Genomic DNA, 24,932 nt, shown 5'->3' on the forward strand with positions numbered 1-24,932 from the left:
CATGTGCAGTATGCAAGTGGCCTATGGCTGCACTACCAGGTTGCACACCCCATTCTAACTTCTAAGCATTCTCAGTTTATTGATAGACAGATTTGTGAATGATAAGGGAGTGAAGGGTTATGGGGAGCGGGCGGGGAAGTGGAGTTGAAGCTAAGATCAGATCAGCCATGATCTTATTGAATGGCGGAGCAGGCTCGAGGGGCCAAATGGCCTCCTACTCCTATTATGTTCTTGTAACTCCTGTTTCCACCATAAAGTACCATGTTTCTTAACATAACTGAGTCATTGGGGGCTAAGGATTTTGCATGTTGTACAGTAATCATCTTCTGACATACTCCTAAAATGTGACCTGAGAGAGTAAGATAAAAATGAATTATTTTTCAAGTGTTGCAACAAGCATCTATGATTAGGTATATATTCTTGGGGGTGGGGGGCATTGCCCTTTCAATTCCATGCCCTGAATTTAATTCCAGCACAATTATTGGATAAAATCTCATAACCATGGATTTTGGCTGAAATTAATTTGAATTTTATCAACCACATGACTCTGGGAAAATAAATGCTCTTTTGTCTTTGTTATATTGCTTGCTCGCCCCTTCTGATTCTACAGTATCGTTTTGTACAAAAGGTGAATATTTAAAGGAACTTGAAAGAATTAACTCAATAATTTTTCCTATGATTGACTACCTTCCACACAACTCTGGCTATGTGTCTTCTTGGCCGGTCCCTCGAATCGAGGATGACTTTCTTCCATGCCAAAAAGGGATGAGTTCAATGAGTTCACAGGTGTTTCAATGAAGGACCTGATATTCCACGTCCCAACCTGCACATTGAAGGGTGGAAGACGCCTGTGTGTGGATTTTTTTAAAAAAACGTGTGGTGGCCGTTGCACACCAGCCAAACACGGGCTTGACAGAGCTAGATCTTGGTCCAGTGGCAAGGGTTAACCAAGACGACTGGAGACCAGCTCTGCTGCATGGACCTAGTGTGTACACATATCGCAGTGTGGGCTGGCCTGTGCTGCCCCAGGGCCCACGCTATATGTGCCCTAATTCATGTTTTGACAGCTTTTTTGCAATATGCTTTTGAAAAAAAAAATTCTCTATAATGCATTTTCATGATTTTCCACATGTAAGATTCCCATCAAGTCTCTCCTTTTCTAAAGTCATTAAAACCTTCAAGGAGGTGTTGCACATCAGATACTTTGGGTACGTTGCATAGGCAAAATTCTATGCATGTCCATCATGTCTGGCCATCCTCAACCACTACCAACAAAGTTACAGTAATTTTCAAAGGCAGAATGATGGCGAACTGCCAGTTCACTGTCACCCCAACCTCTCATTCTGAGCCTTTGTTTGTACAAGTTGCTCGCCCTAGTTAGCAGTCGTGCTGTGGGCTGACTAGTTGCTACGAATTAAGCAGCCTGTCTGCCAGCCAAGTAAAAAGTAACAGATGGATTGTGAAGCAATCTTAGACTTGTGTTACGAGACATGTAGCAATTTGATTTGTACTGAAAAAAAATACCTCCAAGCATTGTCCCAATTCGGTGCAAGATAAATCTAGTTTTGGTGCAGTAAAAGGCATGGGCTAATATTTCTGCTTATTGTAAGCATAGAATAAGCTTGGGAAATTCTGGTTCTAAAAATGTCAGATGTTCCATAATGGACAAATTATTTGCATTCATTTCATCCAAACGCTTTACTGCCAGCAGAGAGGAGATTCTATTCAACTTATGGAGCTATCAAATAGTCCTGAAATGTAAATTCCTGATTTGGGGTGGTGGGGAGCTAATTGGGACATCAGAAGAATGTGCTAGCGTTAGGCTGGAGCTGGGAGTGTCAGAGGGATTGGCGCACCTGTGTCCCACCCCTCCCCTGGCAGCAAGCTCAGCCTGCAGATGATTACTGCTTGATGTACATAAAATAGCTTCATGTGCTTTCTGAGCAGCATGTAATTACTATGTATATTGCTTTATTTTTCCTGAACAATTTTCTTCCTTCCCCCCCCCCCCCCCCTTGTCTTGAAGGAGTAAACTTAGTGTCCAGGTATGGTTCCTCAGGTGTTGGTTACCTTCCAGCATTTTGCCCAAGTGATCATTAAACACATGACTTTTACAAGTGCATATTAACAAACTGTTGCTGGGAGATACTGCAGTCCAGCCTAAACCTGTTGCCCAATATCCATGCACACCATTATCTCTACCAGATATCGATAATTCAGGAGCATTATCCCAAGCTCTTTGTTCTAACCCTGTGCTCAGTACAGAGCGACTGTCTTGCTGTCTCATCTGAAGTCCGCTCAATCAGCAAAGGCTGGGTTACAAACTGGAAACCTTCCTGCTCTTCAAAGCTCAGCTATTCATTGCATAAACTTTCTAAGGCCCCAAGTTTCCACACGAGGCAAAACAGGCGCCCCTCCGAGCTGAGCGCCTGTTTTTCGCGCCTGAAAAAAAACACGCTATTCTCGAGCGCTTTGCAGCTCGATGTCTGCTTGGCGCGGCGCACAGGGGGCGGAGCCTACCACTCGCGCCGATTTTGTAAGTAGGAGGGGGCGGGTACAATTTAAATGAGTTTTGTTCGTGCCGGCAACCCTGCGCATGCGCGTTGGAGCGTTCGCGCACGCGCAGTCTGAAGTAAACATTGGCACTCGGCCATTTTAAAAAGTGCTGCAGAAAAAGTGAAAATTTGTTTATTGAACCCTTGCAAAGGCTTGCATTTTAATTTTCTTGATATTTGTGTGTGAGGGTGAGGGAATGCATTCTGTAATTAAAGATAGACTGTGATAAACGGGACACATGCACTTGTTTGAGACTATTCAAATTCTTTGTAGCTCTTCAATTTTTAACATTTTTTAATAAAACCACATTACCCTTCCATGATCAGCACTGAGGCTTCTTGCAGCTTTCTCCCTCTGCCGTCCGTCAGGCCCGACGGCAAACGGCTGCCTCAAGTACTGAGGCTTCCTGCAGCTTTCTCCCTCCCTCCCCCTGCCGTCGGTCGGTCCCGACGGCAAACCGCTGCCTGAAAGGCCTGCCTAAAGCACTTTCACACAGGTAGGAACATGGTTTATTTAATCTTTTCTTTGCTTATAAATTTTTATTCAGGTTGGATTTATTTGTATAATATTTGTATAAGTATAACTAAGGATTGCTTGTAGAATTTAATGACTTCCTTCCCCCCCCCCCCCCCCCAACCTCGTTCCCGACGCCTAATTTGTAACCTGCGCCTGATTTTTTTAATGAGTAATCAAGGTTTTTTCAAGCCTACAAAAATCTTCACTTGCTCCATTCTAAGTTAGTTTGGAGTACGTTTTCACTGTGGAAACTTTCAAATCAGGCGTCAGTGGCTGGACACGCCCCCTTTTGGAAAAAAAAATTCTGTTCAAAAGTGAAACTGTTCTACCTGACTAGAACTGTAGAAAGCTTAAATGTGGAGAATTCCGATTTCTAAGATACTCCGTTCTCCACCAGTTGCTCCTAAAAATCAGGAGCAAATCATGTGGAAACTTGGGGCCTATGTCATTAACACATTTCTAAATGAAACTTTCTAAATTAAAGGATATCCACATACAAAAGTAATGTTGCAGTACAGTATGCAATCTAATTTTCGTCTTCCTTTCATTTATTTCATTTATTTATTTTTAAACCCAGTAAATGTGAAATTATCATTAAAACTACAAGGTAAATTAGTTGGAAAATATATATGCAGTTTCAAATTTGTGAGGTAATAAACACCATGGCTGGAATCTTCCCAGCCCTGCAAATGTGGGTTTGGAGGCGGATCTGTTGTCAAAATGCCCCTGATTGACAGCTGGACAGGCTCCCGCTCTGAACCCGCCTCCTTGTAAGTTTCTCCACTGTTGGGTCTGCATGCGGATCGCAGACCTGACACCAAACGGCTGACCAGTTAATTAAGGTATTTAACAGGTAGTTTAATGCTACTTGGGATTAAAAGCAGGCACTTGCAATTTTGTCAACTTTTTGACGGGTTTGCAAGGCAAGTGAGTCCAGTTCTCAGTGACTCTCCATTGCTCTGGCTAGTTGACGGCTGCAGAAGTGGTATTAAAAGCTACCATTTTGCAGCTGTTCACTTTCCAATATCAGAAGCTGAAGCCTTCAGGTTTTAGAACAAACTTTTGAACTGTATGCAGTTTGGAAGTGTTTGCAGTGAACTCGATTCAGGGTCACCTCCTTGACGAAATCTCTCTCACCATTGACAGATTGCTTCTGTCATCTCAACCTCACCTGCCATCTATTCCAGCAGCATCGAAGCCCTTGGAAAAAAAAATCTCTCCTTGGACCTCAGAATCCCATCACGATCAACCCCAACACCAACGTCACTAAACACACCAACATAACCAACAGCAACAACCGTCTCCACAATCAACACAAGACACAGGGCATTAGCACCTGACCATATTGCTGTCTGGGAAGCCAGGCATGGCCGCACCATGGCCAGATAGAAACATAGAAAATAGGTGCAGGAGTAGGCCATTCGGCCCTTTGAGCCTGCACCGCCATTCGGCCCTTCGAGCCTGCGCCACCATTCAATAAGATCATGGCTGATCTTTCACCTTAGTATCCCTTTCCTGCTTTCTCTCCATACCCCTTGATCCTTTTAGCCATAAGGGCCACATCTAACTCCCTCTTTAATATATCCAACGAACTGGCATCAACAACTCTCTGCGGCAGGGAATTCCACAGGTTAACAACTCTGAGTGAAGAAGTTTCTCCTCCTCTCAGTTCTAAATGGCTTACCCCTTATCCTTAGACTGTGTCCCCTGATTCTGGACTTCTCCAACATCGGGAACATTCTTCCTTCATCTAACCTGTCCAGTCCCGTCACAATTTTATATGTTTCCATGAGATCCCTTCTCATCCTTCTAAACTCCAGTGAATAAAGGCCCAGTCGATCCAGCCACATTTAAGAACATAAGAAATAGGAGCAGGGATAGGCCACTTGGCCCCCCGAGCCTGCTCCACCATTTAATAAGATCATGGTTGATCTGATTATGGGCTCGGCTCCACTTCCCTGCCTTCTCCATAACCCTTTATTCCTTTATCGCTCAAAAATCTGTCTATCTCCGCCTTCAATATATTCAATGACCCAGCCTCCACAGCTCTCTGGGGCAGAGAATTCCATTGATTTACAACCCTCAGAGAAGAAATTCTTCCTCATCTCAGTTTTAAATGGGCAGTCTCTTATTCTGAGACTGTGTCCCCAAGTTTTAGTTTCCCCTATGTGGAAATATCCTCTCTGCATCAACCTTGTCGAGCCCCCTCATTATCTTCTGTTTCGCTAAGATCACCTCTCATTCTTCTGAGCTCCAATGGGTATAGGCCCAATTTACTCAACCTATCTTCATAAGTCAACCCCCTCCGGAATCAACCTAGTGAACCTTCTCTGAACAGACTCCAATTCAAATATATCCTTCCTTAAATATGGAGACCAAAACTATACGCAGTACTCCAGGTGTGGCCTCACCAATACCCTGTACAGTTGCAGCAGGACTTTGCTACTTTTATACTCTATCCTCCTTGCAATAAAGGCTAACATTCCACTTGCCTTCCTGATTACTTGCTGTACCTGTGTATCTACTTTTTGTGTTTCATACACAAGGACTCACAGGACCCTCTGTACTGCAGCACTTGGCAATTTTTCTCCATTTAAATTATAATTTGCTTTTCTATTTTTTTCTGCCGAAGTGGATAACCTCACATTTTCCCACATTATACTCCATCTGCCAAATTTTTGCCCACTCACAACCTGTCTATATCCCTTTGCAGATTTTTTGTGTCCTCCTCACAATTTGCTTTCCCACCCATCTTAGTATCATCAGCAAACTTGGCTACATTAAACTCGGTCCCTTCATCCAAGTCAATAATATAGATTGGAAATAGTTGAGGACCCAGCACCGATCCCTGCGGCACCCCACTAGTTACTGTTTGCTAACCAGAAAATGACCCATTTATCCCGGCTCTCTGTTTTCTGTTAGTTAGCCAATCCTCTAGCCATGCTAATATTACCCCCAACCCCGTGAACTTTTACCATGTGCAGTAACTCTTTATGTGGCACCTTATCCAATGCCTTCTGGAAATCCAAATACAACACATCCACTGGTTCCCCCTTATCCACCCTGCTTGTTGCATCCTCAAAGAACTCCAGCAAATTTGTCAAGCATGATTTCCCTTTCATAAAACCATGCTGACTCTGCTTGATTGAATTATGCTTTTCCAAATGTCCCGCTACAGCTTTCTTAATAATGGACTCTAGCATTTTCCCAACGACAGATGTTAGGCTAACTGGTCTATAGTTTCCTGCTTTTTGTCTGCCTCCTTTTTTAAATAGAAATTTCCAATCTGCTGGCACTGCCCCAGAATCCAGGGAATTTTGGTAGATTACAACCAATGAATCCACTATCTATGCAGCCACTTCTTTTAAGACCCTAGGATGTAAGCCATCAGGTCCAGGGGATTTGTCCGCCTTTAGTCTCGTTATTTTACCGAGTACTACTACTTTAGTGATTGTATTAAGTTTCCCCCCTCCCTATAGCCCCTTGATTATCCACTATTGGGATGATTTAGTGTCTTCTATCGTGAAGACCGATACAAAATATTTGTTCAACGTCTCTGCCATTTCCGTGTTCTCCATTATTAATTCACCAGTCTCATCCTTGAGAGGACCAATATTTACTTTAGCCACTCTTTTTCTTTTTATGTACGTGTAGAAACTCTTACTATCTGTTTTTATATTCCCTGCTAGTTTACTTTCATAATCTATCTTTTCTCTATCATTTTTTGTCGTTCTTTGCCGGCTTTTAAAGTTTTACAATCCTCTGACCTCCCACTAGTCTTAGCCACATTGTATGCCCTTGTTTTCAATTTGATACCATCCCTTATTTCCTTAGTTAGCCACGGATGGTTATCCCTTCTCTTAGTCTTTCCTTCTCATTGGGATATATTTTTGCTGTGAGTTATGAAATATTTCCTTTAAATGCCTGCAACTATTCATCCATCCATCCCATATCTACTTTCCCAGTCCACTTTAGCCAACTCTGCCTTCATACCTTTGTAGTCTCCTTTATTTAAGCTTGGAACACTGGTTTGAGATCCAACTGAATTTGAAATTCAGTTGTTATGGTCACTTATTCCTGGAGGTCCTTTACTGGGAGATCATTGATTAATCCTGTCTCATTACACAGTACCAAATCTAATTAGCCTGCTCCCTGGTTGGTTCTGCAACATACTGTTCAAGGAAACTATCCCGGATACACTTTATGAACTCTTCCTCAAGGCTACCCTGGCCAATTTGCTTTGTCCAATCAATACAAAAGTTAAAATTGCCCATGATTATTGCGGTTCCTTTTTTACAAGCCTCCATAATTTCTTGATTCATACGCCGTCCAACAGTTTTACTTCACTTGACGCTGTGCACCTTGGCTGCCACGTAATGTGTCAGGTTTGCACCACCCCACACCAGCACCTGCAATGCCCAAGCCATTCCTTTCACACTCATCACCATTGTACCTTTGTGTCTGACCATTCACTACAACTCACTAAGGCACTTCCAAAGGTGCACACACATCTGTCTAAGAGCATAGTGTTCAAAATAAAGACTTCAATGTTTGAAAACACATTTGCAGAAACTCTACATGCACATTGGCTAAAACACCCAAGTGCCTACCCTTGTGTGTTGGTTAGTATGATTGGACAAGGATGAGGGCGAGTGTGAGGAGTGGCTAGTGAGATGGGGAAGTGATAATGTAGAGAGAGAGAGAAGGTTAGTTGGTGTGAGTGAGGTTGTGCAGGAGTAGGGTAGGGAAGGAAGAGTGATGGGGATGTGATGAATGGCACAGCAGGATGAGGTTGAGTGTGGCGCTGCAGTAACGTTTCGTGATCTACTGAGATCATTGAAAAGTTTGCGCCACTGCAGCCAGGTCCTTCTGATGACATGTCTTGTGCCCTCCTGTGCAATGTGCAATCAGACTGTGTTGATCTCCTGGGGAGGTCTCTTCCAGCCATTGGAAGGGAAGGGAACCTCCCTGCGTGCTGTGATTCCCTCCATAAGCATCTAGGGGGAGTGATGAGAGAATCTGGGTGCAGCCGTGCACCTTTGTGCAGTGTTTGTCAGTATTTGCAGCAGCTCAATGTTGTAGAACACGGACAGAAGAACTGTCAAAAAAAAGTTGGCCATGGTCCCTTTAAGGAAACCGGCTCATGACGCGTCATTAGATGATGGGAACCTCGCAGGGCAGTCCAATCATAAAATTGTGTGCGAGGCCAGGATGGAACCGGGAGCGCGTCCCCATAAACCACCAATGCCGCCCGCACTCGTCTTGCCATTGTTGAAGTTACAGCGTTTCAGTGTGAACATTTTTTAAATTTGCTGGGATTCAGGGAGGCAGAGTTAATAACTAGAGCTGCTCCTTTGAATGTTAAACTCTTGGCAACAGAAGGTAATCATGGTTAAACTTCCATTTTTAGAGTGAATGTAATAGAAAAAGCATTAGTTTTATGAGGCGGGTGTTTAGATTGGTTTATTTGAGAGATGAGTGGCGAGGACACGCATAGTGTTTTTGAGACTTTCACAGTATTTGCACTGATCACTATATATGGGTCCCCTGTCCAAAGACTCGCAGAACTGACCAGCAGATAGCAGCGCTACAGGAATGAATGCCTCAAGCATAAAGTCGGGCAGTGGACTGTGCTGCAGATGACTGAAACACATGTCTCTTTAAATTAACCCTCCCATCGCCCTTCATTGAAGCTGCACTTCACATCTGAATGCCAGAGACCAATACCAGATTGGTGGTCTTCCAGGGGCACAATGACTATCCTCCAGTCCAGACCAATAAATAATTTACAATATAGTCTTAGAAAACTTGAAATCAGTGTTATTTGGCTCAGTTGAAGCAAGCTTCCACAAACAGCAATGTGGTAATGACCAGATAATTGGGATTTTTTTTGTGTGATGTTGGTTGAGGGTTAACTCCTGCTCTTCGAAATAGTGCTGTGGGATATTTTATGTCCACCCGAGGGAGCAGACAGTGCCTTGGCTTAACGCCTCATCTGAAAGACAGCACCTCAGGCAGTGCAGCACTCCCTCAGCACTGCACTGGAGTGTCAGCCTAGATTTTTGTGCTCAAGTTTCTAGAGTGGGACTTGAACCTGCAACTTTCTGACTCGGGCGAGGGTGCTACCCACTGAGCCACTGGCTGACACTTTGTCGTCTCTCCTGTAAACCAAAGACTATCTCAAGCCATAATGTGCCACTACTTTTTTGGGAATATTTTAATTTCTTTAATGTACCTAAACTTGTTTGAATCCTTCCTCTAGATCTGAGGCAAATAATAGGTAAAAGTTTTGTGGTTTTATGTACAATCCATTTTTTGTTGCATTACTGGAATATTATCATTTGTGCAGGTCTTGTCTAGCCTCTGGTGGTTATTCATGTGTATATACCATTCAACTTTTTTCAGAAACTTTGCTGCTGACTTTTCATCTGAGGAGGATGAGCAACTTTCCCCAAAAGCAAATGGATCTTCCCAAGACTGCAGTGGCTCATCTCATTGTAACACTGATTTGGGGCCTGATACTGTGACCAAACTACAAAAAATGACAGAAATATTTCCAAATAGAACCGATGCTGAACTAATGCAGGCAAGTAGAATGTGTACAATGTGTGTTTTTGAGATGAGTTATTAATAAGACATTTGAAATTTGATACTCGATGAATAGCTGGATGTGCTTATGTCACTGAGCCATACATTAGAGGATGGCCCCGTTTTTGATCCTTGGTTTGTGCTGGTTTCAGCCAGGACAATTTTATGGGCATTTTGGTTAGCCTCTATGTCCTGTGCAAGGGAGGAGGACAAACTAATTCACCAACAATTCCTGCTTTGTTATCCAATGACCCTTTGTTTAAAAGTGTATTAAGGACATGGGCCATCACTTCTGTGACGGGTGTCGTGGCCATCTGGATGAGCTATGAGACTGCTGCTGGCACACATGCACTTGTAGTCCAGTATGAGTCACCATTTTCAGGAAAGGCAGGGAGAAAACTGGAGAACAAAAATAATTGAAATTCTGACGCAAGGTTATCAACCTGAAATGTTAACTTTCTCTCCACAGATGCTGCCTGACCTGCTGAGTATTTCCACATTTTCTGCTTTTATTTGATTTCCAGCATCCGCAGTGTTTTGCTTTTGAATAATTGAAAATTGTTTTAACTTTCACAGGCTGCGTATTTGGGTAAAAATTAAATGGCAACTATTTGCCACGGTCCATTTTCAGGTGTGGTATCCCAGCATAACATTGAGAAACCTGACTAGCACCATTGAGTCAGGTGTGACACGTATTGCCTTGCTCCCATTCTGATGACTGGAGGGTTGCCGCTGTTAAAGAAATGAGAACGGGGTGAACTTTAACTGTAGATCAATAGTAGATGAGCTTCTATAGGCAATCATAAAATTAATAATTACTGAGACATCGGCAGCTAGCATGAATTTGTAGAACACTTTGTGTCTGACAAATTTAATTGAGGAAATAACACTTTTTGATAAAAGAAATGTATCAACTATGGATTTTCATAAGGGGTTTGCTAGGGAGCTGGTTGAAAAAATGAAAGCACATGATGCTACAGGTATATAAAAAGGAAACAAATAGTTAAAGTAAACGTTGGTCCCTTAGAGGATGAGATTAGAGAATTAATAATGGAAAACGGGAAAATGGCAGAGACTTTGAACAAATATTTTGTATCGGCCTTCACAGTAGAGGACACTTAAACATCCCAATAATTGATAATCAAGGAGCTAATGCCGGTGGGGGGAAGCTTAAAACAATCACTATTGGAGATAAAGTACTAGGCAAACCAATGGGACTAAAGGTGGACAAGTCCCCTTGACCTGATGGCATGCATCCTAAGGTCTTAAAAGAAGTGGCTACAGAGATAGTGGATGCATTGGTTGTAATCTGCCAAAATTCTCTGAATTCTAGAGATTCCAGCAGACTGGAAAACTGCAAATGTAACACCCCTATTTAAGAATGAATGGAGACAGAAAGCAGGAAACTATAGACCAGTCAGCCTAACCTCTGTCATTGGGAAAATGTTGGGAGTCCATCATTAAGGAAGCAGTAGAAGGACATTTAAAAAATCATAATGCAGTCAAGCAGAATCAGCATGATTTTATGAAAGGGAAATCATGTTTGACAAATTTACTGGAGTTCTTTGAGGATGTATCGAGCAGAGTGGATAAAGGAGAACCAGTTGATGTATATTTGGATTTCCAGAAGACATTTGATAAGTTGCCCCACAAAAGGTTATTGCACAAGATAAGAGCTCATGCGGTTGGGGATAATATATTAGCGTGGATAGAGGATTGGCTAACTAACAGAAAACAGAGAGTCAGCATAAATGGGTCATTTTCAGGTTAGCAAACTGTAACTAGTGGGGTGCCACAGGGCTCAGTGCTGGGGCCTCAACTATTTAAAATTTATATTAATGACTTGGATGAAGGGACCGAGTGTAACGTAGCTAAATTTGCTGATGATACAAAGGTGAGTGGGAAAGCAAGTTGTGAGGAGGATGCAAAGAATCTACGAAGGGAGATAGATAGGCTCAGTGGGCTCTAAAATGCCCAGGAGTAGCTCCATGTTTTTTTTTGGAGCAACTTGATTTTTCTGGAATATCTTAAAAATCCCCATTTTGCACATTCAATTTGCGCCAGTGTAATTGAGTTAGTTAGGATTTTTTCAGTTTAGTTTTTTTTTCAAAAGGGGGCGTTACCAGCCACCTTCGCCCATTTTGACAATTTAGACCACTTTGGACAGCTAATAGTTACTCCAAACTAACCCAGGCCAGCGTATGTGGCCACTTGTGGCTGCACAGAAAACCCTTGCGGAGAGTTAAGGAATCAACGCAGGTAGGTACATCGGAGGCCAGCAGAACTTAATGACTTGACTAAAGAATGTGAATAGGATCAAACAGCTATACTGGACATCATATGACAAATTTCGCAAAGTTAATTTTCTATACAATAGAAGCATTCATGGAAGCTTAAACTACAAAAATAAAAGTAGAGACAAAACATATTTACATTTTTTCAAAATATCCAAATAAAAAATAGAAGTATCTCCTGCTCGTAATTCTTATGTTCTCCCAGCCGCCTAAGCTCACCCACCATCAGCCCACCCCTTACAAACAACCCTACCTCCCGGGGTCGGGGATCAGACCCTCCAGGATCAGAGCAGCACCTGGGGTCAGAGATTGGACAGGTCTGGGGATCAGATCTTCCCTAGAGATTGGGGATTGGACCGCCCACGGGGTCGGACCCTCCTACCCCCATGGGGTCAGTGATCGAACCCACCCTGTGGTTCGGAATTCTCCTCACCTCCTCCACCCCCCCCCCCCCCTCCCCCCGCCAGCCCGGCTTGGGACCCGCACCAACCTACTTGTTGTGGCCCAGCCCGGGAAGGCAGTGGGCTGGCTGTGCGGGAGGCCACTCGGCCTGGGATAGGGGCGGGACGCATCGGGTCCCACGCTGCAGCACGCGCAGAGGCTGGAGGCAGGAGCTATGCGCATACTCCAATGTGCATGTGGAGAGCTGCCGGCATGTTTCTGGTGCAGGGCCCTAGCTCTGCCACCCCCAATCGGCTGGCCGCGCCGCGCCAAGCCCCTGGAGAGGCAACACAGCAGCCAGAATCGGAGGACATTTTATTGCCGTTCTGTTCAGCCCACACAGTCGGCGCATTTCTGGTGAGTGCGCCGACAAAAGGGGTGGGCCAATTTTGAGCCCAGTGAGTGGGCAAAAATTTGGCAGATGGACTATAATGTGGGAAAATGTGAGGTTATCTACTTTGCTAGAAGAAATAAAAAAGCAAATTATTGTTTAAATAGTGAGCGATTAGAAAATGCTGTAGTACAGAGTGATCTGGGGGTTTTTGTACATGAAACACAAAAAGTTAGCATGCAGTTACAGCAAGTAATCAGGAAGGCACATGGAATGCTGGCCTTTATTGCAAGGGGAATGGAGTATAAAAGTAGGGAAATCCTGTTTCAACTGTTCAAAGCATTGGTAAGACCACATTTGGCGTACTGCGTACAATTTTGGTCTCCTTATTTAAGGAAGGATATACTTGCTTTGGAGGCAGTTCAGAGAAGGTTCACGAGGTTGATTCCTGAGATGAAGGGATTGTCATATGAAGAAAGGTTGGGCCTATACTCCTTGGAGTTTAGAAGAATGACAGGTGATTTTATTGAAGCATAAGATTCTGAGGGGGCTGGACAGAGCGGCACAATTTCACAATAAGGGGTCACCTATTTAAAACAGAAATGAGGAGGAATTTCTTCTCTGAGGGTTGTGAATCTTTGGAATTCTCTACCCGAGAACTGTGGAGGCTGGGTCTTTGAATATATTTAAGGTGGAGATAGTCAGATTTTTGTATGATAAGGGAGTCGAGGGTTTTCGGGAGCGGGCAAGGAAGTGGAGTTGAGTCCATGATCAGATCAGCCATGATCTTATTGAATGGTGGAGTAGACTCGAAGGGCAAATGGCCTACTGCTCCTATTTCTTGTGTTCTTATATTAAAGGTATTGTGGCAGCATGGATAGGAAGGTCACTAAAGGACAGAAACCAAATAGTTGATAATGGAGGTTCTACAGACTGGAAGGATGTAAATAATGGTGTCACTCGGGGTCAGCTTTTGGATTTGTGTTTGTTTATGAGCTAGACTCTGGTATAAGAGACACAATATTGAAATTTGCAGATGGTACAAAGATAGTGAGTAACGTTAACTGTGATGGGGACTTCAGGAGGATGTAGACAGGTTAGTTGATTAGGCAGATAGATGTCAGATGAAATTGAAGGCAAATAATTGTGGGGTAACCATTTTTGGGAGGAAGAATATGGAGGAAAAAAATTCAAAGTTTTACCATTTTGATAATGAGAAATAGAAGAGCCGAACCAGCGTATGTTAGCGAGGATGGGGACAAGGGGGACTCCAGGATAGGTTTCGAGCAAAGGTTTTGGGCGAACTGGATATTCAAGTTGGAGGATCAGAGGCATTGCTGACATCAAACAGCACACCTGGAGGTGACAAAATCATGTATTAATGTTTGTGGTGATGACGATGTGCAGGTGGAAATAAGCACCATCAATGGAGAGGTTTATGTAGTCCAAAACTCAACTGTAGGTTGAACGAGATGCTAAGGTTGCGAACAGTTTGTTCAGCCTAAAACACTGGCAGGGAGAGGATGGAGTTTGTGATGACGGAGTGGAGATTGTGGTGGGGGCCGAAGATGATTTGAGTTTTAACTTTCTCTAGCTAAACATTGGGAAGACTGAAGCCAAGACTGTCTGACAAGCAACCTAACAGCACAACACAGAGCGGTGGAGAGATAAGGCAGAGTGCTATTGGCGTGCATGTGGAAGCTGATCCCGTGTCTGCAGATGCTAAGGAGGCAATATGTAGATTGCGGGTGAGGGAGAAGCAAGGATAGATCTCTCTGGGAATTTTGAGATAACTGGGAGTGGTAAGAGAAGTCATTGCTACAATTGGACATACAAGAGTGGAGCCAAGTGTCTCCAGATGATGGGCTGTTAACACCACAACAGAAGATTACCATTGTGACCCACCATCCAATTGAGCAGTGTAGAGGGCAGGTCCTCTGGCGGTAAAACAAAAGTTTATATTTTCCTGAGTGATAGAAACAATTTGTCAATCGTTCAGTTGTGCTGCCTTGTTTTATTTTTATGGTGACGTTTTAATCTGTTTTTATTTGACAATCCTCCCCTAGCCAATCTAATATATGATCTGACTATTTTCAAACCCCTCCATTACAAAATAAACTCATTCGCACCAGGTGATTAATGGTTACAACCCCTACTGAGTTAAATGTTGTGTAAAACACAATTGATGGTTGTAACAAGTGCCCATCATTGCACCACCACTTTTGGTCATATTTGCTTGAGGAAATGTGAGGAAGGGCCAGCTATAATACAGAAAGGGACATCATCCCTTCATTTCATTTTCCCCATTTTTGAAATATTCCTGTTTTGATAAATCCACTGGTGTGTGGAGGAGGTCTACCTATGAAGAAGGCTCTGCAAAGTAATATGTATTTTTTTTGTACAGCCAATTGTTATTTTCAGTAAAGTTCAGCTGAACAACTTTCACCTATAATTGCAATATTATTTGGAAGTTATCCGCCAGTCTACTATGATCGAACTTTGACAAGTGATCTGCCATGACACAGGATGATTTAGACTTAAGAATTGAAGGAACAGTGTCATCATTTGCTATAATTGTGCTGCACTGTAGTGGTTATGTTACTGAACTAGTAATCCAGAGGCCTGGGCTAATAATTCAGAGAACATAAGTTCAAATCCCACCAGTTTTGAGAATTTGAATTCAGTTTTAAAAGTCTGGAAGAAAACCTCCCATCCTTCCCAAGACTGGCTTGTATGTGACTCCAGTCCCATACCCACATTGTTGAATATTAACTGCCCTCAATGCTGACCCGGCAAGGCAGTCGGTCATATCAACACCACCCACGTTCTCGTACCAACTAGTCAAACTACCAATTTGTCAAAGTTCGATCATAGTAGACTGGTGGATAGCTTCCAAATAATATTGCAATTATAGGTGAAAGTTGTTCAGCTGAAATTTACTGAAAATAACAGTTGGCTGTACAAAAGAAATACATATTACTTTGCAGAGCCGCCTTCATAGGTCGACCTCCTAGTTGGTACTAGTTGGCAATGTCCACATCCTGAAAATAAATAAATGTTAGCAAATTGGGGGTTGGAAAATTGTGACAAGAGCATCGATAGGCTAAGTGGAGGAATGGATAAGTGGTAGACAGTTCATTGTGGAGAAATGTGAAGTAATGTGCATTTTGGAAGCAAATTGGGAAAGGAAGTACATTAGAAAGTTTTACCAGAAATGAGTGCAACATGAAGTTATACAGGAAAGAATACCCTTAAGTATAGCCGGCATGACTAAAGTTACTGTATCTAGATGCAAATAAGGATTTGTTTATCATGGACATGTGAAGGCAAGCTCGATTTAATCTTCTGTCAATTTTTCACAAAAATAGCTGAAGGTAAAACAAATTCTTCCAGACAGGAGCAGTTGATGACAAATTATTGTTGGTATGTAAATGTGTGATCATGTACTGTTACGGAATGCGAGAGTAAATGCTAAGCTTTCAGTACTACTTGCTGTGGTTAATGAAAAATGTTCTATTTATATTAGTAGTTTTCCCACATTTTCTAGTCAGCTGTCTCCTTTCTTCACTTGTAAAGGCATTGACTCACTCTGGTAAGGTTCCACAGCCACCAGGTGGCATTCAGTATCTCAAATGATCACTATTCATGAGTGAGCATTTACGGCCAATATTAGGTTTTTCAACTGTGAAGAATACCACAACCAAACCCAATCCTATACTCGTCCACCATTTTCTCATACTCTTCCAGCAGTGTTTCTCTAGATCAGGAGCAGGAACCAGAGTGGAGACCAATTTGGTTTTACTTGCCCCTGCCCAACAGAGGTGATCTAACTTATTACAGACCAGGAATCAGTGTTATGACCTACCTAATCTGAATGGCTCAGCTACTCACTGAATAAACCCTCTCAACCATGGGGGATGTAGGGAGCTCTGTTGATTGTCTAATATGTTTGGAACTAAATTCAATCCAGGATGGATTCACTGGTGTTGGCTTTGAAAAGCTATTTTTCTTCTATCTTTTATTTTTCTCCTCTCTCACCTTCTAGGTAATTGAATCAACAAGTACACTGGATGGAGCTGTAGCTTCAGGATTAATCTTGTTTGGAGAAGAAGGTAAGACCACTTTCTATGTATTTGTTTTTGTAAAAATGGATTATCTGAATAAAAGTGTCAATCCATTTTCAAGTGTTCAACCAGGTAAGAATTGTATGAGAAAAGGAAGTTTGGTTCAAATTTACCCCATTAGAACATGTCTTTGGTACATTTAGTCCTATTTACGCTTAATACTCAAACAAAATTCTGACCAGTTCTCACTTGGAAAGACCTACATAGCATTTATCACACTAATTGATGGCTTTTCCATAAAGCACAAAGGTTCCCCAGAACTCTTGAGTAACTAGTGACTAATTAATTGTGAAAGTATGGGCTAGACTTTCCACTTCACATCGCCCATCTATCACCCAAGCCGGACCTCTATCACCCATTTTGAATAAAAAGTGGAAACTAGGCCGGAAAAACAGGTGCCTAAGTTTCCACTTTGATTGCCCAATGATCGCCCACACAAGGCCCATCCTGAGTTTCGGCACCTAGCATGCACTTCGCTGGGCTGATGCAAGGCCCAAAATAGTGCTGAGAAATAGTTGCTTTTACTGGGCTTAAGAGAAGGAAATGTGCACTACGGACGCCATTTTGAAGATCGGAGGAAGGGTGGAGGCATAGTTGAGAGTTATATAGAGAGTTAATTTAAAGATAATTGTACTCAGAATATTGGAACAGGGAATATAAAGAGGTATTAAGTTATTTTGTAAATAGGTTTTATATATTGACATTATTTTGGAAATAGCTTTTACATAGTGAAATTATTTACTGATATTGTGGGGGCCTATTAAACTGATTGGTATACAGCGTATAGAGTAGAGAGATTATGTTAAATTAGTGAAAGTCATTATTGATAGTGATATGGGGCCTATGTTTTCCCTGTCATTAATTGCAACTGCTCACACGCTGGCTACTGAAATGATCAATTGAAGAGGTGGCAGAGTAATGCGTAGACGGAGACAAAGACAGGAGGCGACCGTACAGCCAACGAAGGTACTTGGAAAAGCAATTTTACCTTAACTTGTCTGAAAATGCTTGTCTTAGGAGGTCATCGATGAGATATGCCAACTCGTCAAGGGTGATCTGCAGCCTCCCAGCACCATCAGAACCGCACTGTCCATTGAGGTGAAGGTTACTGCTGCCCAAGCCTTCTACGCATCGGAATCTTTTCAGGCTTCAGCTGGCGACATCTGCCATATGTCTCAGCACGCTATACACTGCTGCATTCGACAGGTGACTGAAGCCCTTTACGCTCACAGGATGGATTTCATAAGCTTCCCAATGACCAGGGAGGCACAGACCAAGAGGGCTTTGGTTTTCTCGAGAATAGCAGACTTCCCCAAGGTGCAGGGAGCAATAGACTGCACGCACATTGCCCTGAAAGCACCCTTAAAGCCCGCGGAGGTGTTTCGTAACAGAAAGGGGTTCCACTCACTAAACGTGCAGTTTGTTGTCGACCACAATCAAACAATTCTGACAGTAAATGCTACAGTTCCTGGCAGCATTCATGATGCGCACATCCTACGTGAAAGTGCTATCCCTGACCTGTTTATCAATCAGCCAGAAGGTCACGGTTGGATGCTGGGGGAAAAAGGATATGGCCTTGCCAGTTGGCTGATGACCCCTCTGCGTAATCCCGTCACTGAAGCACAGAAACGTTATAATGAAAGTCACACAGCGACTAGCAACATTGTTGAAAAGACAATTGGAGTCCTGAAGCACCGCTTCAGATGCTTGGATCATTCTGGAGGCAGCCTACAGTACCACCCTGACCAGGTCGCAGAATTTATTGTGGTGTGTTGCATGCTGCATAACCTAGCTATAAGAAGAGGACAAGTAATGCCAGATTGGGCTGCAGGTCCACCTCCAGAAGGAGGGGAGACAAAAGAACCAGCTGGCGAGGAGGAAGAGGTGGAAGAGGACGCACGCGAGGACATAGGGGAGCACAATCAGCCTGGTGATCTAGCACAGGGACCACCACCCCACTCCCGAAGACCAGTAGCCAGGGGTAGTTACACGGCTGCTAAGCTGTTGTGTCAGCAGCTAATTAATGAACGCTTTGCATGAACTATCATTGTGGATTTTCAAATGTTCATTTACAGTTATGGTTAATCAAAAGTTTCATTTGCATGGTGTTCTCATTGTTGTCTTGCCTGTACTGGCCTATCATTGGCGTTAATGGTTACTTTGAGTACAGTTTAAGGAAAGTACTGCAACAGTAAAGGATCAGCAAATAAGGATGAACAACTGTAAATTTGTTAACGAATGTAACTAAGAGAGAAGGCACAAAAAAAATTGGTGAATTAAAGGTTTTTTAATTAACAAAAAAGAAAACTATTTTTAAAAGTAAACGCCCTCCCTCCACCCACCACCTCCCCTATCCCCCCCAAACTCACCCTTCCCTTCAAATCCCAATGAATTAACAATAACACGATAATGATAACAATTAACAATAACATTGCAAAAATTAAACAAGTAAACAATGCTAAACAAACCCCACACCCTACCTGCGGCCACGTTTCCCTCCAGGTCCTTTCCCGCTCCGTGTTCTATCCCACCCGCCCGTTTTGGTCTACGCTGACCGACACCAAGACGTTGTGCAGTGTGGTAAGGCAAGACTTCCTGCTGTGGTGCAGGTGAAGGAGAGGAAGTTGAAACCTGAGGCTCGACTTCCGAGTCCGGAGGAACGGTGTCCTCCGTACTTGCTTGCATGCTCGGGGTCTCTCAAGCTGACACGACACCAAGGGATATGGGGTGGGAAAGTGGAGTTGGTGTAGAAGATCAGCTGTGATCATATTGAATGGCGGAGCAGGCTCAATGGGTCATATGGCCTACTCCTCATATTTCTTATGTTCTTATGATTATATTCATGTACATGATGATGATAGAAACTCAAATTATTTGTGTTTTTTCTTACCCTAGAAAATCCATTCCACTTTCCAAGCTGCAAGAAATTAGTTATTAGTGTTCATTTAATTAATGCCTTCATAGCTTATTGCCTCTTTAGGATATCAAAGAATAGTTTGAAAGGGTGTTCTGTCAGTGTGAGCTTTATTGGTTGAATACATGTTTTTACAAGTGTCTTTTTCCTCTTTTGAGTTCTTGGAAAGATTTTTTTTTAAAACAGGACATGAATAACTCTCCATAGAAATATAGTTTCAAAGTATATAAACAATAGCTAAAATTTTATCCAAATTGTTATTTTCTATATTCCGAGTTGTTTGGAGTAGCTTGACATGACAACTTGCCATCTTTTAAGTTTAAAAGACCAAAGATGTTCAATTGGCATTGTAGTCTGCTCAAGGAATGTGTGACAATGCGCCATTCTAACTTGTCTACTTTACACTGGCTCTCTTTGACAGAGCATATGTTCACTCCCTGCTACTGTACAAATGCATATATAATATAAAGGTCATTTAAAGAGTTAGCTGTCTTTTTTTAAGTTTATATGACTTTGCACTGTAGCTGGAAGAGTAAACATCTTTCACCTGGCTTGTTCATGTGGAGTTAAATGTGCTGCAAGTCAGTTTCTGTTGCACTTGATGGTAGCAATCAGGCAATGTACATAAGATATGGTGTGCATCACCAGATCAGGGATTTTAGCTCATGGTTCCAAAACCAAAGCGGCCCAAAGGGAACCTTTTTTCGGATGGTAAGAGTCTGAATTGCTGAATTTCTGTATACAGGCTAGAGAAACCTTTCAGGGGGGTGGGATGGGAGGGCAGGCCCACCACTACTTTCCCAGTCTTGCCATTAACATCCACATCCTGACAATTTAAAAAAATAAATAGCAAATCCCAGGAAACGGTAATTGTCATTTCAAAACAACTGTGTTTGTGCAGTTAACTGGGTATAGGAGAAACCATACTACAATATAACTAGGCCAGTTTGTACAGTCAAGTGAACTGCAACCAGGATTGCACTACTGCCCCAGTAAACAAGTCAGCACTATGGGCCCAAGTTTCCACACGATAAAAAATGGGCGCCCCTCCGAGCTGGGCCTAAAATGGCGCCGGAAAAAAAATGCGCGATTCTGGAGCGCCCTGCCGCTCCATGTCTGCTTGGCGTGGCGCCCAGGGGGGCGGAGCCTACCATTGCGCCGGTTTTGTAAGTGGGAGGGGGCGGGTACCATTTAAATTAGTTTTTTTCCTGCCGGCAACGCTGCGCGTGCGCTTTGGAGCGTTCGCGCACGCGCAGTGTGAAGGAAGCATTGGCACTCGGCCATTTTTGTAGTTCTTTGTAGCTGTTTAAATTTTGAACATTTTTTAATAAAAGCACATTGCCATCAGCACTGAGGCTTCTTGTAGCAGTGAGAAGGCTGCAGGAAGCCTCAGAAAGTTGAGGCAGCCGTGTGTGTCCCCCCCCCCCCCCCCCCCCCCCCGCCCCGCCGTCGGGAACTGTCCGTCGTCCCGTCCCCCCCCGGCGGGAACAAACGGCTGCCTCCTCCTCTCTCTTCCCCCCCCCCCCCCTGCGGGAACGAACGCAGCATTCTCCCTGGCTGAAGCACTTTCACACAGGTAGGAAGATGGTTTATTTAATCTTTTCTTTGCTTATAACTTTCTATTCAGGTTGGATTTATTTGTATAAGTATAAATAAGGATTTATTATAGAATTTAATGACTTCCCTTTCTCCCCCCCCCCCCCCCCTTCGTTCTGGACGCCTAATTTATAACCTGCGCCTGATTTTTTTAATGTGTAGACAAGGTTTTTTCAGTTCTACAAAAATCTTCACTTGCTCCATTCTAAGTTAGTTTGGAGTACATTTTCACTGTGGAAACTTTGAAATCAGGCGTCCGTGGCCGGACACGCCCCCTTTTGAAGAAAAAATTCTGTTCTAAACTAGAACTGTTCTAACTGACTAGAACTGCAGAGAAAAAAATGTGGAGAATTGCGATTTCTAAGATAGTCCGTTCTCCACCAGTTGCTCCTAAAAATCAGGCGCAAATCATGTGGAAACTTGGGCCCTATAAATGTAACTATTAAATAAAACTCAACTCGGAACAAATTGGCAGAATTTGGTTTCTGTTGTATGGAGCACATCAATGTTTCATCTCCATTTTGCAAAACGTTTACTGCTATTAGTGTCCACGCAATAACTCATTACATTATAAATGAGCTATAAATTGTGTAATATTGCATATGTTTAATAATATACGCTGATCATTTAGAGGCAGTTTATCTCACTGCTGTTGGTGTGTTTATCCTGGATAGCCATTGCTAAAGGAATCCATTTGGTATGAACTGCATGACCAGGATTTTCCAGGTGCTGCTGTCCATCCTTGCTTTTCTGAAGGGTATTGAAGGAACATTTCTATATAGTGGGTCCATTTTATATCAATCTGATTCGAGCAGTGTTTTTGCCAGAGGATAAACAACAACTTGTATTTATATAGCGCCTTTAACATTGTGAAAAGTCCCACGGCGCTTCACAGGAGTATTATGAGATTAAAAAATTGACACCGAGCCGCATAAGGAGAAATTAGGGCAGGTCAAGGCAGGAAAAAGCTTGGTCAAAGTGGTAAGCTCCCGAATGTACAAAATAGAAAAAGCTTTATCCACAAGCTCTGTAACTGATGTAATCTACGTAAACAGATGTAATCTGGAATACTGCGTGCAGTTTTGGTTTCCATATTTACGAAAGGAGATAGTTGCTTTGGAGGCAGTTCAGAGAAGGGTCACTAGGTTGATTTCGGAGATGAGGGGATTGACTTATGAGGAAAGGTTGAGTAGTTATGGGCCTCTACTCATTGGAATTCAGAAGAATGAGAGGTGATCTTATCGAAACGTATAAGATTATGAGGGGGCTTAACAAGGTGGATGCAGAGAGGATGTTTCCACTGATGGGGGAGACTAGAACTAGAGGGAATGATCTTGGAATAAGGGGTCGCCCATTTAAAAAGAGATGAGATTTCTTCTGAGGGTTGTAAATCTGAGGAATTCGCTGCCTCAGCTGTGGAAGCTGGGACATTGAATAAATTTAAGACAGAAATTGACAGTTTCTTAAGTGATAAGGGGTTATGGGGAGCAGGCAGGGAAGTGGAGCTGAGTCCTTGATCAGATCAGCCATGATCTTATTGAATGGCAGAGCAGGTTCAAGGGGCCTTATGGCCTACTCCTGTTCCTATTTTCTTATGTTATGCAGTTTAAGTAGAAACCTTTGCAATATGACAATGTAATGTAGATAATGGATTATGTATGATATGTTTGGATGAGACCCAAGGTAAAATGAGTCGATTGACATCTAGGTTTGGCATGAGAATACATTTCTATTATGGCTTCTACAGTTATTGAATGTACTTTTTAAAATAATTTCAATCAGTATATGAGTGAACTACAGCTCATTTGAAATTGGAATAGACAATGTATATCTTGTTAGCCCAGGTAATAACCTGAAGATTGTTCTGCTGCAAAAGCAACACTACCAGTTTTGTATAGAATCCCATTTCCATATCTGCTTTTCCTCTGTAAATAGCCTAACTGGTGGTATATTTTGTTTATATTTGCCAATCTGTAAGGATCAGGGTTCTGAAGATAAAACTCAACATGAAGTTTGTGAAGTGCTCTGGATTCTTGAATTATTAATTATCTAGTAATTAAATGTTTATAAAATTTCAACTTTTCCGGAGAATCAAGAGAAAGGCTGACCCTCAGTCTGTTTTGATGAAGTGACTGGTAATGAGTTGAGTTGCTGGCTTTCTAATCAAGTTCCAGGGCTGAACATTATGCAGCTCACTGATACTAGCCTGTAGCTAACATCAGTTGAGTGGATGTGGGTGAGTTTGAGATTTGAAATGGCTGTTGGGGAAGAGGAAGGAGATTTAATAATTGAATTTCCACAAGCTAGAAGCATTAAAATACTTGAATCCTAATCGCGGTACTTTTCCTCAACTTGACCTTATCCTTTTACGGTATCTTTTCTTAATTAAAACTGCAAGTTATTCTTTTTAGATTGGGCCTGACAAAACCTTGTAATAGAGCTATTTCATTAAAATACAAAATACTTTAGCAGCATGTATAAATATATAGCATATACCTATCATGCATTGAACTATAGGATGAAATGTAATGTAATCATGATTCTTCATTCATCCTTCATTGAAAGAATAGAATGTCATCCAAACCAGTAAAAGAAATTGGGGCAAGATCGTGTTGCCTTTTAAGACTTGGGTCTCGAATAGGGCCATGACAGTCTTTTCTACCCTTGCTTATCTGTAGATTTCATCATGGGACCATATCTCAGTTGCCAGCTGCAGTTCTACTGTTAGTATAATAGGATAACGTTTCTGAAGTCATTCACCGTGGTATAAAATAATACCACCTTATCAGTAAAGTTTGGCATTTTTGGCAAGTTTTCAAATTTACAAAGTCATAATCATTCCCAGGATACAGGTATTGCATCAAAAATTGGTGGCACCTTCTCCAAAATAATTTAGTCTGTGTAAATCTGGAACTTCTCAAATTCCTCATCTTTGTCTCCCTTGTTATGTGTTTGTGTTTCCATCGCATTTACCAAATTTGACCCACCTAATTGTTTGATGCAAAACCGGAGATGGTAATTTTGTAATCATTTTGAACATAATTGATCCCCCACTTAGTGCTTGGAAACTGCATGATTCTTCCCCCATAACCAATGTTGCTAAGTGCCAGGTATCCATCTCCAGCCAGGCATCTGTTAAATGGCATCTTGCTATGTGTTGTGCATTCTCTAACAAAAGCTAAAGTTAAACACATCCATAAAGGAACATACAATAATTAAGGCTACTGATCTACTTTTCACTAAAGTAGACAGAATCATAGAGGTTAAAACATAGAAACATGGAAAATAGGTGCAGGAGCAGGCCATTTGGCCCTTTGAGCCTGCACCGCCATTCAATATGATCATGGCTGATCATTCAACCTCAGTACCCCACTCCTGCCTTCTTTCCATACCCCCTGATCCCTTTAGCCGTAAGGGCCACATCTAACTCCCTTTTGAATATGTCCCAACGAACTGGTCTCAACAACTTTGTGTGGCAGAGAATTGCATGGGTTATCAAATCTCTGGGTGATAAAGTTTCTGCTCCTCTCGGGCCTATATAGCCCTTATACTTATACTTATACTTAGACTGT

At 42.4% G+C, this 24,932-nt stretch overlaps 1 protein-coding gene across 5 annotated transcripts in view; it reads left to right on the forward strand.

Annotated features, from left to right (window-relative positions):
* Positions 1–24,932, forward strand: part of LOC139250321 (SWI/SNF-related matrix-associated actin-dependent regulator of chromatin subfamily A containing DEAD/H box 1-like) — a 137,757-nt gene that overhangs the window by 19,208 nt on the left and 93,617 nt on the right. For all 5 annotated transcript variants that reach the window (XR_011591292.1, XR_011591291.1, XM_070872810.1 and 2 more), the window contains exons 3-4: positions 9,478–9,658; positions 16,772–16,838. Coding sequence is in view for 3 of the 5 variants with exons in the window: in XM_070872810.1 (XP_070728911.1) it covers positions 9,478–9,658; positions 16,772–16,838 (248 nt within the window). In the remaining 2 variants the exon portion in view is untranslated. The remainder of the gene's footprint in view (positions 1–9,477; positions 9,659–16,771; positions 16,839–24,932) is intronic.

Source organism: Pristiophorus japonicus, chromosome 2 (genome assembly GCF_044704955.1).
Source record: "Pristiophorus japonicus isolate sPriJap1 chromosome 2, sPriJap1.hap1, whole genome shotgun sequence".
Classification (NCBI taxonomy): domain Eukaryota; kingdom Metazoa; phylum Chordata; class Chondrichthyes; family Pristiophoridae; genus Pristiophorus; species Pristiophorus japonicus.